Source organism: Eucalyptus grandis, chromosome 1, assembly GCF_016545825.1.
Source record: "Eucalyptus grandis isolate ANBG69807.140 chromosome 1, ASM1654582v1, whole genome shotgun sequence".
NCBI lineage: Eukaryota > Viridiplantae > Streptophyta > Magnoliopsida > Myrtales > Myrtaceae > Eucalyptus > Eucalyptus grandis.
This window is the reverse complement of record NC_052612.1, coordinates 21,742,779-21,759,693: the sequence shown is the minus strand read 5'-3', so window position 1 is coordinate 21,759,693 and position 16,915 is coordinate 21,742,779. Positions and strand designations below refer to the sequence as shown.

The 16,915-nt window shown below is 41.0% G+C and overlaps 1 protein-coding gene across 1 annotated transcript; it reads left to right on the top strand.

The window, feature by feature from the left end:
• Positions 1-5,740: 5,740 nt before the first annotated feature.
• Positions 5,741-16,289, top strand: LOC104433124 (WD repeat-containing protein 62). The gene is made up of 22 exons (XM_039307291.1): positions 5,741-5,906; positions 6,053-6,271; positions 6,882-6,990; positions 7,081-7,431; positions 7,526-7,578; positions 7,864-8,107; positions 8,188-8,243; positions 8,383-8,614; positions 8,741-8,904; positions 9,016-9,158; positions 9,231-9,332; positions 9,693-9,831; positions 10,021-10,107; positions 10,181-10,342; positions 11,120-11,458; positions 12,171-12,310; positions 12,387-12,490; positions 13,265-13,346; positions 13,465-13,732; positions 14,269-14,490; positions 15,058-15,411; positions 15,512-16,289. The coding sequence occupies exons 1-21, from the start codon at positions 5,862-5,864 to the stop codon at positions 15,397-15,399; spliced, it is 3,603 nt and encodes a 1,200-aa protein (XP_039163225.1). The 5' UTR covers positions 5,741-5,861; the 3' UTR covers positions 15,400-15,411; positions 15,512-16,289.
• Positions 16,290-16,915: the final 626 nt, after the last annotated feature.

The window sequence follows — 16,915 nt, the reverse complement described above, 5'->3', positions numbered from 1 at the left end:
ATCAATTACAATGCACAAACAATAGGGATCGACAAATCGATTATGAACTGCAATGCAGCATCGCTCCCGCCTCAAACTTGACGCGACCAAAGCGCAATGCAGCAGAGCACACAATAGAGAGTTCGACCAAAGCGCAATGCAGCAGAGCACACAACAGAGAGAGAAAAAGAAGAATCGTGTCTCGACCCATCGCTCCCGCCTCAAACTCGACGCGACCAAAGCGCAATGCTGCAGAGAACTCAACAGAGAGAGAAAAAAGAAGAGGAATCGACACAAACCAGAGAAGGGAGGAGAAGGGCGCGCGGGCGAGGTCGCGGGCGAGGGCGGCTTTTGGTGAGACGGAGCAGAGCGGCTTGGGGCGTCGGTGCTCGAATCATTGCGAGGGCTTCGGCTTCGCAGGGGAACGAGCGGCGGGGGTGCAGAGAAGAGGCGAAGCCTCGCAGGGGAACGAGCGGCGTGGGTGCAGAGAAGAGGCGGAGGCGTCGGTGCTGTTGCGAGGGCTTCGGCCGCGGGGAACGAGCGGCGGGGGTGCAGAGAAGAGGCGGAGGGCGTCGGTGCTGCGTTGCGAGAGGGCTTCGGCTTCGCGGGGAACGAGCGGCGTGGGTGCGAGAAGAGGCGGAGGGCGTCGGTGCTGTTGCGAGAGGGCTTCGGCCGCGGGGGAATGAGCGGCGTGGGTGCGAGAGAAGAGGCGGAGGGCGTCGGTGCTCTGTTGCGAGAGGGCTTCGGCTTCGTAGGGGAACGAGCGGCGGGGTGCGAGAAGAGGTGGAGGGCGTCGGTGCTCGGATGCTGTTGCAGGGCTTCGGCCGCGGGGAATGAGCGCGGGGTGCGAGAAGAGGCGGAGGAGAGGCGGAGGGCGTCGGTGGAGAGGCGGAGGGCGTCGGTGCAGAGGCGGCGAAGAGGCGGAGGGCGTCGGTGCAGAAGCGGAGGAGAGCGGAGAGGTGGAGGAGGAGGAGGAGGTAGAGAAGAGGCGGAGGAGGAGGCAGAGAGAAGAGGCGTACGAGGGAGAAGAGTGAAATTAGGTCGGGAGAAATAGAAATTGATTTGGAGAAATCAAAAGTAGAAAATTTCTACTTCTGATTTCTCCTTCATTTCTATTTCTGGAATAGAAATCTATTCCAGAAATAGAAAATTTGATAAGTGTTATCAAACAAGTTTCTGTTCCAGAAATTGGTCTGCAACAGAAAAATCATTTCTGGAATAGAAATGATTTTTATCATGCACCCCTAGATTTCTCACATCTAAAACTACTCTCGTGGGCAATGCCCGATTCGCGTTTTATTCACGTTCTAGTACCTTGTTTGGTGTGATCTCTTGGATGAACACTCTAGGCAAAAGAAGCGATGTTTCTTCTCAATCACAAATGCCTCGATCGGAAATGCTGTCATTCCATATTAGGCTTGGCACAAAGTGACCGATCAATTTTCCGACATCGAATTGCCTCGACAAGTGCCTACTCGGGCCCTCATCCGAAGACGACAAGTACATTGGAATAGTCCAAATCAAACTTGGCCTCTAGATTCCGTGAATGTGTCGGGGCGGTCTTGCACAACTTGTACGTCAACCGTCACTCGCCCCTTCACTTGCCATTCCTTCGATTGCTTTCTCTTGAAACCTGCAGATATCCGCCACGGAAAGGCAGATTTCTTTCTGGATTGAAACACGAGGCTTGCAAGCTTGCAAGAAACATCGGGTGCGAAGAAGATAAAGTTCCATCGGTCGAAGATAACACGAACCGTCAGCCAAAAAAATCAGAGCAATAGTGGCATTAAAAAGATGCTTTGGTAACTGGCCAAACATTGCCTGATTCTTTTTTTTCCCCAAAAAAAAAAAAATCCGCTAGGTAATTTTTGTTGTTGTCGGGAACAAATTTGTTTATGAGAATAGATTTGAAATAAAATCAAGAAGTTAAAAGAGGTTGCTTCTTTATTGTGAGGAATAACTCCAAAATCAAGCCTTTTCTTTTCTTCTTTTCCTTTCATTCTTCTTCTTCCTTTAGTTGGTCACCGAAGCCTCACTAACGCTTGGCGAGACTGCCGGTCCTTGTTTGGCCGGTCGTTGGAAATCACCAAGGCCGACGATCGGCTAAACGAAGAAGAAGAAGAAGAAGAAGAAGAAAATGAAAAAAATGAAAAAGAAAAAATGTAATAAAATTATTAAAAATTAAAAGAAATTCTAAGTTGAAAAAGAATTTGAGGGTCGTTTGGATTTCTATTTCGGGAATAGAAATTTTGTGTAGTTACTAAGAACGCGAATGATAATTATTATGGTTGGAAGAGAAATAGATTTTTCAATTTTTATTCTTGGATGAGTTTCTAAGAAAAAATATGCATATGATAATAACATAAAATTTCTATCCCTAGAATAGAAATTTACTTGATAATGACACAAAATTTCTCTCTTTCAGCAATGGCAACGGCCAGTGGCGAGCAGCGATTGGTGGTAGCTGGCAGCCGACAATCAACAGCAACGGCGACCAACAATTGGCGATGGTGGCAATGGTGGTGGCAAACGGTGATTGAGGATGACGGATGAACAACTAACTAATAATGAGAACGAACAATGAGAAGATTTTTTATTTCTCATTTCTATTCTAGAAATAGAAAAGTAAAAAGAAATTACTTCTGATTTATATTCCAAACCTATTTCTAAAATAAAAATCTATTCTAGAAATTAAAAAATGAAATAGTTTTACCAACTGGATTTTTGTTTGAAATAAGGTTAGAATAAAAAAATAGTTTTGGAATAGAAATAGAATGGTCATTATGCGCACTTTAAACACTTTCAAATGCTCAGAAACTCATTCGGATAACAGAATAAACAAAAAAAAAAATCATTCTTGAACAGAAATTATTCTCAGAAACAAAATTATTATCAAGTGCACCCTTAATAAAGATCGAGTACGATGAAGCAGATTCCATGAGCACATATGAGTCCGATGTAAATTAACCCTGGAATTGGATGGATGTGATGTGCGCTCTACATGATCCGAGGGCCAAGATCATTTAGGCTTGTGCCCCGACAAACCCAAAAGACGTCTTACAACCCCGAAGAAATTCCTCAAGCTTGTCATTATCGAGGAGCACCTTGTAATGCAATTTGGGGCTAAAGCCAATTTGGTGGGTTAGGTGAGGAGTTAATGTTGGGATATACTTGGTGAAGGTTGAACATAGTGCTTGCACGCGAAAGTTAGGTGCTCCAAGAAAAAAAAAAAAAAAACCCATTCTCTCAATTGGGAAAAATATCAATATTTAGGAATGGCAGCTTATTAAGACAATGAGTGGTGGCAATTTCATTGTCCCATGTGACCTAAAGTTGTAATTTGCGGAGATTTTTGGAAGCTACAAGACATAAGGAGCTGTTGACTGATTTTTGGACGTATATCTTAAATTGACATACCGCTTGTCCTTTTATTCGAGCGCATTGCCCCAACCCTAATGGTACATCGTACACCTTTAGATATCGATTCCTCATGATGTGTATATGAGGAGATTTCCATTGGCAACGCAAAGCATGATAGCCACATAAGACACTTTTAAAAGACTCATCAAATTAATTGGGGATCTACTCAGGAACCGAACCAAACCACCCTAAAAATAAGTTTAGTTCCAGATTCTGAGTGAAGACCCACTCATGAACCAAACTAACAAGACTGATTTTAGAATATGTTTTGGAATTGGTTTCATAACGGTAAAAAGTATAAACCCTAGTTTTTTTTTTTTTGTTTCTAGCCACGAGGCCGAGGTTATATAAATTTAATTCAAATTTAGCTGTGTCTTTTGTTTTTTTTTTTCAAGTGATTAGAATCTGGAGTAATAATTTATGGATGGATGAATGATGGAGCTCTATAACTTATATTTTATATTATGTGTTTGAAATTCTCTGTCATTTATAATTGTAATGATCACGTGATCATTTTATGAATTGTTGCTTTTGGGCACAATGCGACGAAGGATCCATCGAAGATTTAGGTGTCTAAGGTAATCGATTTTGGCATCATGGCTAAAACGTGCAAAATTCTTGCTTAAAAGCTAGTCAACATTGGGCATTGTGATGTGACGAGCAGCCCAATCTGCGAATGGGCCTCTTAACAACTGGATTGACTATGGTCACTCAATTCAACTAAATTTCTTTTTGAACTTCTAAAGTTTGATGATGTTTTAGCTTTCCTATTGACCACTTCAGCTTTCTAACTTCATAATGGTATGATTTGCTTTGGTACTATTGACACCAAAAAATTTGGCAAACTTATGTTATGGACGGGTAATGAACTTGGTCAACTATAGTAAAAGTCTAGCCCGAGAAATCATCAACGAACAAGACAATCTACTTAAAAAATCGACACGTTGTCACTAGAGTTGTCGATGGTAGATACGGTGGGAGTTATTGATGAAGGGCCTTATCAGTTAATAGAATTCATTGATAGTCCATCGTTGCAAATGTTATGAGTTGAAAGTACCTCTAAGCCAAACGGCGAATGCCCTTGAACTTTGCTAAAGTCAGATGGTTCGACCCATTGCCTAGATTTTTCAAAAGAGCATTGTGACCTTAGCCCACAGCCCATCCGATGAGGTCGAATTATCATAGCATGCATCGTGCATAAAGACAAGCTACACAATGGTAATACGCAGGCAAAGGAGATAAAATCTTCTAAAATTTCGATGTAAATTGAATCGAATGGATACCATACCATTCTATCTGCGATCAACTAAATCGGTTGGTTAAATAATCAAAAACATTTCCTATCTAGGCCATTGAAAATCAAAACGATTTCTTGAGAAAAAAACTTAGGGTCTGTTTGTTAACTTGCCAACAGTGTTCATTTCTATTATTTTGTTCACCGGAGTAGTTTTGGTCGCGTTTAGTAAAATTTTTGTTCTCAAGAACAGATTTGGAGTAGAATTGAGATTAAAAAAATGTTAATTCTTATTCCTGGGAATAATTCTAGAATTAAGCACCTATTTTCTCTTTTTCTTTTTTTCTTGTTCTTCTTCCTTCTTTATTTTTCTTCATTTGCTGCCACGGCTATTGTTACCATCCGTTGCTGTCTATTGTCCGCTGCCTACCACTGTCGGCAACTGGTCCAGCGAGCTCGCTAGGCTAAGGCGAGGTTTGGCGAGCTCGCTAGTGGCTAGGCCTCCCCCAGCCACCAGTGAGGCTCCCTCGCCAGATCTAGGTGAGGCTGCTTGCCCAGCCATGGCTTGTTGAGCCTCACCCAGTTGCTGGCGAGGCTTGGCCATGCTCCAGTGAGGTCGCCGGCCCTTGTTTGGCCGGTCGCCGATCATCCTAAGACTAGCGATTGGCGATTTGAAGAAGAAGAAGAGAAAGAAAGGAAAAAAAGAAAAAGGAAAAAAGTAATAAAAACATTTAAAATTTAAAAAAAATAATTTAGAGTAGAAATTTTGAGTACAATACCAAATATAATTCTATTTTAGAATAAAAAATTTTGTACAATTACCAAACGTGTTTTACTTAGAAATTGTTATCGAGAATAAAATAAAAAAGAATTATTTCGATTAGAAATTATTCCCAAAAAATATAAGCGTTACCAAACGCACCCTTATCGAACGATTTACAAATCATGTAAAATCAACATCACCTCCATCGTTTTTTTTTTTTTTTTCCGATTTTTGGGGTGACATTTTTTTTTGAAGTACGAGAAAGGCAATAGAGGAGCAAAAGAAAAAACATAAAGCCTTGGGTTTTGCGCAAGCGTTTGAAGCCTCCATCTCCGCACCAGATTTCCCGCTCCCTTCCCTTCCCATGCCGCCCCTGTAAAAATCCCAAACTTCCAAAACAGTGCTTCACCGAAACCCTTCCGCAGTCCCATCCACGAACCTCCCTCCCTCCTCCTTCCGGCCACCATGAAGGCGACTCGCAAGCCCAAGAAGCCCGATTCGCCTCCCAAGGTACGACGGCCCGGCCGGCGCCGGAGTGGACCGCCCGTTTCCCGTCTTCTCGCGAGTTTACCGGAATGTTGTCGGGGGATCGGGGTTCGAGCTGGTGTCGGTGCTTGATTCGTGGTTGTTGTTGTTTTCATTGTTGGAAATTGCAGCTGGTTTTGAGAGAGATCATCGGGACGACCGCGAAGGGCGCGAGCGGGCTCGCGGGGGTGGCGTCCGCCGGGAGGTGCGCTTACGTGGCGGGCTGCGTGGTCGTGGTCTACGACGTGGCGTCCGGCGCCCAGTCGCACCTCGTGGTCTCGCGCCGGGCGCCCAGGCCTCTGAGCTGCGTCGCAGTCTCGCACGACGGCCGGTTCGTCGCGGCCGGAGAGGTACTACTGAGTTTCTGGCTGTTAAACATGATACGGAGTTCCAAAGTAGTTCTTTTTCAGCCATGTCAATTTTAACCGCTAGAAAGTGCAAATTTGGGATCTGAATATTCAAGTTCTCTGATAAGTTTTGGCTTCTGTTGACTTATATGGTCATTGCATTGCAAGCGTCAGCTGTTAAGTTGGCTTTGTTCAGATGCTCTGCAATGCAACCTCGTCGAGGTTGAGTTGAAAAATGGCCGCTCGACTGATTTCTTGCATCTTTTACTTCAGTGAAGTAGTGGGAGGCCAGAGATGAAGGAGATAAATGTTGTGAACTTGTTAAATCACCTATAAAATTCATGTACGTGGGCAGAGCTGTAGAGAAATTTGGAATGCCTGTCATGCTTCCTCAAGTCGGAATTGACAATGTTAGCCACGATATGTTGTTTGACATTAAACAGATTGAGGAACACTTGCACATTTATCTGAATTGTGAAAGGCACAATGTACCAAGTGGCCTCTTGTTCTCTCTAATGTACTGTAACTGCTTAGGTCTAACGTAGCTTTGCTAGTAATTTCGTTCGAGTATGCTTCTCAGCACCCGCACCATGTGTCTCATGTGGTTTTGCAGTCGGGGAATCAACCTTCGGTGCTGTTGTGGGACTACGCAAATATGACATTGGTATCTGAAATGAAAGGTCATTTTCACGGAGTTGAATGCATTGCTTTCTCTCCTGATGGTTAGTGTTGAGTACATCATGTGACGATGACTCTATTCAGTGCTCGATATATTTAATTGTTACAAGATTTTCTTTCTTGGTTTAAACTAGGGAAGCATCTCGTCTCAGTTGGAGGTTATATCTATTTCTGGGACTGGCAGAGTGGAAGATTGGCGACAAAGGTTAAAGCTAGTTCATCTTGTTCTGCCATTGCATCTGTTACCTTTTCCTTGGATGCAAAGTATATTCTGACCGCTGGATATAAGCATTTGAAGTTGTGGTCACTTGCTTTGTCTCCCCGAACTCGCTTTAATGGCGAAGCAGATACACGAGTGCTGCAGGGAAAGCCTCTTAATCTTGGTCTTCAGAGAGGACAATCATTTGTATCAGTAACATCCCCCACCTGGATCAATCATCAACCGGCCAATGATGGATTTCTTATCTATGCATTGACTGAAGCAGGTCCGAATGGCAATTTGATCAATTGTACCTGTTGAGTACATTTAATATCTGTCTGAATTACTGATTATATCTCCTTCCAATCATGTAATCTCAGGTGTCTTGTGCCTTATTCATTCCGGTTCTCTAAGAAATTCAGTGGATTTGAAGGTATTGTGGGTGTTCAATGTGATCATCATTTGCAGGAGAAATGAGCAAGCTGATTGATGCCTTCATCATGGAACCCTGAAAAAATAAATCTATTAGGTTACTGATCTACAAAGATTCAAATAGTCCCATCCATAGCTTGTAATAAATTATAAACTCAAAGCAGCAAGAATGGAGATATAGATGCAGAGCAATAACTGGTTTTGGATGAATGCCTAGCTGTGGGCCTTCCAATGCGATCCTCTTGCACTGCAGTTGTTACTGATGTTTCATGCGTTTCATTCTCAGGTTAAAAAAGCTTTTGCCCTGTCTGCATCAAACAGGCTTATTGCCTGTGGATGCAGTAATGGATTAGTACAATTGGTTTCTGTGGAGACCCTAGAATATGCTGGGACACTGTCATACTCAATGTCCCAAAAATACCAAATTGAGATGGAGAATTACTATACTAAACCCAGCCAAAAGGATTCTAAAGTCGCAGAAACACTTCCAGATGCAGTTGCCTGTCAGTTCTCAACATCTGAAAAGCTTGGTAATGATAAGCATTTCCTATCCACAGTCTTTCTAACGTAATTCCCATGTGCACCCAGAATAATGGTGGAATTTTTTTAGTGGTTGTCTATGGAGATCGCAGCATCTATATATGGGATTTTGATGACACTAATAAGGTGATAGCCTTGTACCTTGACTTGAAGTCCATCATTTCTTTGGCTCAATTATGCTTTTCAGTTTTTGTGGTGTCATTTCTATGCCAGTTGACACTTATGAAAACTTAATCCAGTGAGGCAATGCGCTCTCCTCTTTCAGGCTTCGAGGTGCTGTGTGCTTGTTTCTCATTCTGCATGTATATGGGACGTGAAGAATCTTTGCTGTGAAAACAAGCATGATCCTACTCTTGCATGTGTTGCTAGAGGCTGCTCTGGTGGAGTTTCTTTTGCAACATGCTCAGCTGATGGTACTATTCGGTTATGGGATTTCCTGTTGGAACCTAATTTACCAAAAGATGTTGCAAGCCGCAATTCTTTTGTTTCACATTTAGGTAAAGTATCCCGCCTTGTGCATGCATAGTTAAGCTTTCATACTGAGCCTCCTCCTAATGCTTATCCAACCAAACTAGCTAAATTTTCTACCTACCATGCTCTTATCTCATTCTGTTTTGCTGTAGCAAGTGCTGGAACTTTTGTGCGTGATACCATAGAGCCAGGCATTAGTGCTCATGGATTTCGGTCAATGACGGTCAGCTCAGATGGGCAGTACCTAGCCGCTGGTGATTGTGATGGAAATATTCATATCTATAATTTATATACTTCTGAATACACATGTCTTAAGGTAAAGTCAGGATGCTCAACATGATTGTCGGGTTCTGGTAGAAAAATATACACAGAGAAGCATTGCATGCCCAAACATCATGCTTACACATTGAATTTGCTTCTTTGGCAGGGTGCTCATGATGCAGAAATCCTTTCCTTATGCTTTAGCTCGTTAGGTGAGAAGAATAGCATTTCTGGAGGAGTCAAGGACAAGAACTACTTTCTTGCTTCAGGGGGACGTGATCGGGTTATCCACCTTTATGACGTCAAAAGGTTCATGCCAACTTTGGTGCTTATTAACTTGGCTTTTGTAATATCCTTGTTTGTGAACCTTCTTTTGTTCAGGAATTTTGACCATCTTGAAAGCATTGACGACCATTCAGCTGCTGTGACATCAGTCAAGCTCATCAGTGATAGTGGCAAGCTACTAAGCTGTAGTGCCGATAGGTAGGTTGGCAGATTATAATATAATAAGAGAACAGGATCATTAAGTGATTTTTTTTTTCAATACCATGTCCTGTATAATGCTGAATCCTTTTGGCTTTCATGTGTTGATCCTATACTTTTTTTTTCAAAGAAGTGTTGATCCTCTTCTTCATGGGGTGGCATTTTGAGTAACTCTAATGTGTCAATCACACTGTCACTTACTAAAAAATGATGGGTTTTACCAAAATTTATTGTCTTGTTGGCCTGATGTGATAAATATAGTAGAAATTTTTTTTATGTTTGTTGTGCTCTATCATTGCAACTTTCTTTGCCAATACATGCACACTCATATAGGGAACACGATTCTCCCTTTTACCACAGGTCACTGGTATTCCGTGATATTATAGTAGCAGATGGCAGTTATAAGATTTCACATGGTCATCGCCAGATGGCATCTAATGGAACTGTTTATGATATGGCTCTAGATCGATCTGAGGAGGTTGCAGTCACTGTTGGACAGGTACTGTAACATCTTAAAATTTCCATTTAAATGTGCCTTGGATGGGTAGCCATATATTGCATCCATCATCTTATGTATTCACGACATCGAACAGGAGATCCGTTTTATACAGTATCTGAATTCCAGGAGCAAAGTTGTCATTTTCTGTTCATGACTGTTAATGACGGCAAACTTGTATATGCTTTGCAGGACAAGAAGATAAATATATTTGATATAGCATCTGGGAAGATTATAAGATCTTTCAAGCAAGATAGAGATGGTGGAGACCCTATCAAGGTGAGCTGCAAATGATTACCAAGGCATTATTTGCCATACGAAGTCTTATCACTAGTACTAATTTCTTTTGCAGGTTTTCATGGATCCAAGCTGCAATTACATGGTTTGTGCCTATTCTGACAAGTCAATGCGCATGTATGATTTCAATAGCGGGGAGATGGTTATTCAAGCTGCAGGTCATGGGGAAGTAGTAACTGGCATCATTTTCCTACCTGACTGCGAGCACATAATATCTGTGAGTTTACTATTTAGCTGAATTTTGTAAACTTGTGTACTCTTGAGCAAATGATTTTGGTGAATTTCTATTGAGCTAAATTTCATGGCAAATATGTGCTTGGATCTCTTTAGTCTGTTACTAAGCTAAGCCTTTTTTTGCACTAAGAAAACTACACCAAGTAGGTACTCATAACTCCCATATTTCGTGGCTCATATGGATAGTGTCCTCTGTCTCAGACAATCACTCACCTTCATTATCACAAAGAAAAGATGCAATTGTTTCATGCAACTTTATGCTAAATAAATACAAAATCAATATTTTAAGGGGGCTTGGAAGCAGTTCCATTTCATCTGATTAATTGTGAAAGACTTTCAGGTTGCCTGTGGGTTGTTTGTTTCTGCAGCAGCAGTTCTATGCATGCTAAGACTAAAGAAAAAGTTGTCCACTCTTTTATCTTGAATATGTGGAGATGGTTATCAGTCAGGTATGCTGTTTGAGCACCATCATATACAAGGAGGCACTGTTTAGATTGGATGTTTCAGCTGGATGAATACAATCAGCTTCCTCCAGCATTTGGATATAAATACTCCATGTGGGGAATTAGTCTCTTCATTTTAAGTTAATTTTCTTGGTGTGGTCTACCTATCACGACGTATGACTTGCTCAAACATCTGCAGTCACATGCACGTGTGAGCACACAAGAAGATGAGATTAGGACAATCGAGTTGGTTTGTGCATGCTGCTCTTTTGTTTTTTTACTTGGTTCAGTTGCACTAATTTATATATCATGCTTAGGTAGGTGGAGATGGGTGTATCTTTGTTTGGCAAGTACCCGGTGCCTTTTCCTGCAAGATGCTACAGGGGATTAAAGCGCACTCTGACCCGCTAAGTCCAAGAAGCTTGGTCCCACCAACAACTTTACTTCAAATGATATATAGTGACAAGGAAGAAAACCTGCTTAGCACCAATTCTCAAGAGATGTGGCTCTCTACTTCCAAACAAGTTGGAGGCACACTTGATCTTAGGGGTAGTCCTCATGGGACCTCAACTTTTAGTTTTAGCATTTCAAGACTACCAAAATGGGCGCAAGCCAAAGTATCAAGCTCTAGAAGTCCAAAGATTCCTCCATCTCAGGTAGCTTATGAACAAAAGTAATCTTTCACTCTAATTTGCAATGATAAAGATATGTCAGCCATCCTATCTGTCATGCCTGTCACACAGTATTTGTTGTTGTTTGAAAAGAATAAGTGGGAATTTTAGCCCATGCACTTTTAGTCATTGCATGATGGCTAATTGTCGATGGTGAAGGAGAAAATTATAAAATTCATTATTGAGCCCTTTGGTTACTTTCAGTCATATTGTTTATTGCACTCAAAAAAAAAATGTAACAATTTTGTATTTTTCCTCTAAAAAAAAGAAAGGAAAAAGCTCCGGTGAGTATAAGTGATCATGATATGGCACTTCTATTTGATAGGTGGCTTGCTACTTGAACAAACCATCATCTTTTCCATGGATAACAGGGTGATCTAATAGAAGAGTAGATTTAGTTAACAAATTTAAAGATGGGTACCTAGCAAAAAATTCTAAGAGAGAAGAAAAAGTAAATTGCTCATGCAGGTGTCCTTAGAAGTATGAGTGCCAGAATTACTTGTGTGCATAATATCCTTATGAAGAGAAAAACACTGTTAGCACGCGTTTCTTGTATTAAAAGAAACTGCATAATCAGTTAATCACATCTAACCCCTTAACCAGGTAGCCTCAATTTATTTATTTATATTAAAATCTTCTAATCGATGCTTCTTGTATATGAGCAAATAATATCTTCCTCTTTGTTCTTGTTTTTCAGGAGCCCAGTCTTGCATTCCAGGATATTCAAACTCCAAAGAAAAGTGACACTGGGGAGAGTTGGTCCTGTATCACAAATAAATCAGGAGGCACACATTCTAGCGACTGCCAAAGCTCGACATTATCACAAAAAAGCAGCAGGTATCTTTTGCCATACTCTTCTTCAATGTCTGTTTTTCTGTATATACTCATGCCCGTGTGTTTCATTATGCTTCAGAATGGACAGGCCTTGGCACACAATCTATACTGTCTGCATGGACTTTCAAAATTCTCCCGAAGCATGGAAGCAGAAAGATGAAATGGTTTCAGTTCTTGCTTTCTGTAAGGCCAGATTTGTTGCTCGTCATTTCTTGAAGTGTTCTTTCCTGAATAATGAAATGTTGTAGCTCAGAGAATTTATTCAAAATCCTTGATGAGACCAAGTTTGCTCTGTTGCGTGAACAGGGTTAGACATATGAATAGCGTACTGATCAGTAGAGAGCTGCTTGCAACTAATTATTTGTGTTATTTTATTGCCAATTATAACCTCCATTAAAAAAGGGCACACATTCACTGTGTATTATAGCACTTTGAAGGTTTTATAGATGTCCATATTGTACAATGTTTAAACGTTAGGCGACGCAATGCTTATATACCTTCAAAATTGCTGGCATTGACTTCTCTCAAATTCTTGTTCTCGTCCATTAAGGGATATAGAAATGGACCGTGGCTCCCATCTTCTTCAAGGAACTCACAGACTGGAAGTTGTAAATATGCAGATTGGCTAACCTATTGTCTTGGCTGTAGTATTTTGGTTATCTATTGAATGAAACTTTGATGGCTCTCACAAAGTTCAGTCTTTTCAATGGGTTCTTCACAATGAATGATATAAATTTGGAGATTATATGTTGGTCAATAACTTCCATCACTCATACACCGTGTGTTGCTTTTCTGCATTGGCTATGCAGCTTTAAAGCAACTTAGTACCCCGATTGCTAATTGCTGCAAATTGCTACTCCCTAGAAAACTTATTGACTGAGATCTTCTGCTAGCAGCAGTAATGATCATATCAGATGAAGGTTTCTCTTATCCATCATATGTCCGTGCATTTTTCAGGCCAGGACATTGGAAAGCAACCAACAAGTAGTAAACTTCTAGCTGGATCCTGCATACCGGTATGCGAGAAGCATTCACTTCGGTGAGTTAATCTTGTCATTGACAAAGCAAACGAACTTTAATCTTGCACCAGCAATTATTATTTGGAATGAAAAAGCAAAATCTCATGAATTGGCGTTGCATGAGATTACTTTGGGCAGGGCAGCATATGATGAGTCAGAGCAGTCACGCGATGTCAAAGTTGAAAATGAGGCGCAGGAAGCTGCAAGTAGTTACACCTCCCAGAGTGAAAATGAACACAATGAATCATGCCACAGGGAAGCTGCTGATCATGCTTCGGAGCAGCAATGTGCAGACAGAACGGGAAACAGATTGCAGGAGAAAGGCAACAATTTTAACTGCTGTGAGAATTATGAAGACAATACGTTGTTTGACCAGCACTTTGCTAGCTTATCAGCAACTTCAAAGGTTACAGCTACTACTCTACTCTCTTTTTGGGTAAAGAACCACGTTGCTACTCTGTGTTTGGGGTATGGCTTTACTATTTTTTCATTGAAAGACTGTCCTGTAGCCTCTGCAATGCACTACCTCCACTCATGCCCTAATTCAGCAACTTCTCTACCTCTTATGCCGGTTCATCTCTAGCAACACTACAAGTCGTGGGAAGTGTATGTACACGGCTATTTCACAGTGCATTTTTTAATATTTGGGGCTGTTATAGAGGGAAAGAGAAGATCGTGTTTGTTCATCTCACGAGCCTGCTCATGAACCCTGATCCTCGAGAACTTGGCCATTTTTGGAAATTCTACTTTCTGGTTTCTTCTCCCTCTGGCAGACATAGCACAGCCTGTAATGTCGGCTACTGGAAAGCTATGTCATTTAGCTTAATCACATTCCATTAAGATTTGTTAAATTGTTGTGAACACAAAACTAAGTCGAACCTTGAATATGAGGGTTCACTCCCACAAGGCACTGGTGTTAAATAATTTTATGTAACAATGTAGATAGAGAAAAGGGAACCATCAGCAAGGAGAAGATATTCTGCTCGATACGTTGTGCAGCGGAGGTATCTTGGAGATTGGAAGAGCTTTGATTCTCTCTGTGAAGAATTAGACCACAAACATTCATACAATGTTGTGGAAGAAGCTAACTTCGATAGCAATGACATATCAAAGTCAACTTGCAAGATGATGAAGGAACTGACTATGGGAGAACTTTGTGATCAGGTGTGTCCATGTGATTTATGGTTTTCTATTTAATAGGAACCTTGATTTTAAGTCTTGACTTTTATTGACTTGAAATTGGAAGAAAGAATAAAATATATGCAATCTTTGGCTGGACATATAAAGCACAGCGAATAAATTAAGAAAAACCATGAAAGTAAGCATCGCATACTACTTGACTATTTTAATTCACTGTTACATTATTTAGTTAATATGCCCAACCATAGGCTTAAGTTAATCACGGTGAACTAAATTTGAAATCAGTTGTTTATAGGTATAACCCTTTTTTGTGGATTACTTGCATAATGCTGACCTCTATTTGGCTTAGATTTAAGTCCCCATTGTGAGAAACGAGAAGAATTTCAGGTTATTGTAAAAACATTGGTAGGAGTTGGGTGTACAAGGTTTAGATAACTTGGTGGAACTTCACTCTGTAGGGCATGCGGTGGGGTTAGTCCTGCTTTCTTCTGGACAGATGAATTTTCGATTATGATTAGAAGATGTTGGACGAATTTCAGAATGACAGCACAGGATGGCATTATTAATTTGATATACTTATGGCAATTGCAGGCGATGGAGAACACAGGGAATCTAATAATCTCATCTTCTAGCTTGCCTAGTGAACCAACAATAGTTGAGTCCACAGAGGAATCTCCTCATAATGAAAAAGGAGTGAAGGAAAAAATAAGTGAATGCAGCAAGGCATTACTCAACTTGGAGAGTGCCACGGACACTGTGACGCACTTAATTAGTGATTTGATTTCTATGGCTTCTGAAGAAGAGCTTCTGAAGGGATCCGGCTCAGGGTTGTACAACCAGGCTGCAGAACTGCTTCCCACGATTGCACATAAAGTCGACGCTCTTGCCAGATTATTGCGGTTAGGCAGTAACCATTCAATTATCAGAAATTGAATGCACAACCAGGTACGAATTTCGTGCGTTTTATCAGCTCCTTTGGCTAATAGCTGACTCACAAGCAGACTTTCTTACCTACCTTGGGGAAGATATGCATGGTGTCTTGTAGAGAATGAACTAATTTCAACTCCTACGTGGGTATGTTGCATCCTGTTCAGTATTGGCCCGCATGGAAGCTTCTTGCTGACGCAAGCCTAATCACCCTTGAGGCACTTGATAAGTTGATGCACAGTTTCAATTGCATTTACTGCAGTCACTTTTGCTAAAAAAGGGTATCAAACACAAAGACCTAAAGTCAGGGCTCGATATCTCGCCATTAGGTTTCTCTACCCGCCAAAAGAGACGGTCAGCGCATTGGCCAGTTCAAGGCAAAGATTGGGGTACCAGACCGATTCGATTATCACAAAGAGGCCCCACATTGTGGAGATAGTGTTGCAGAAGATGAAATATGAGATGACAAAAGTGCAGAATGAATCACTAGACAAAAAAAGATCCGATCGCTGAAGTAGTGAAAAAAACAAATTTACGCATTTAGAAATTTGTAAAATGTACAGAATAAAGCAGTTACAGGTCAACAAAAGTAGGGAATTTTGAATCTTTTTCAGATCAGTACATTAACAAATGCCCTCATTGATTCTCGTCGATCTAGCTTTACTGTATCTCTTCTCTCTGGCATTATCATGCCCAAGTCCTTTATGCCCGTCGTAAGAAGCAATCTGTCGCATTATCTGGTCCAAATTGGCACTTGACAAAACATCTTCCATTACCTCTCCTGGACAGGCCTTGGAAAAGAAAATCCGATAAGCTATTATCATTATTCCTTGGAAATTGTTGTTAAACTCATGTAACTTGGTTCCTTTTGAGATCATACCCTATTCGATCTTATACTTGCCATGCGCCTTGTGCCATTGTTTCATTAGCTATAATGATGCTGTTTTTGCATCGCCATATTATATTCCAAATACAGGACACTGTCAAGCCTCCAGTCAAGTATATGACACGCTACTCCTTTTAGAACTGCATATTCCAATTACACGTGCGTGATGTTTATGCACGGTAAGGGAGAGGGTACGAGGTTCAGGACGTGTGATGTTGATGTATGTTTCTGTCCAAATTAATAAAAAAAAGAAAACAAAAAATCCTTGCACACCCAGATCAGTTCGTATACTGAAAGGATATTGTCAACAAGTCTCCTCTAAAGCTCTTATTAAGTTATTCAATCAAGAAAATCGTGCAGTTTTTAATGCATCAACTGTTATTTTATTACGTGCATTTAAGTTTTAAATATTTTAATAACTCGTTAAGGCGATATACGGTTGAATTTCCATGCTGAAATTTCCAAAATGTTGCCCAGGCCCATGTCGTGGCCCATTACTTCTGACCCTCTCCACTCCACAACTACCCCTAATATGAACCTTTGGAGTGACAAACAATGATCCTATTGCACTGAAATCAACAGCAAGATGGGCTCCATTTCTAGGAGAATTATCCCAAGAAAAAGTGGGTGAGAATC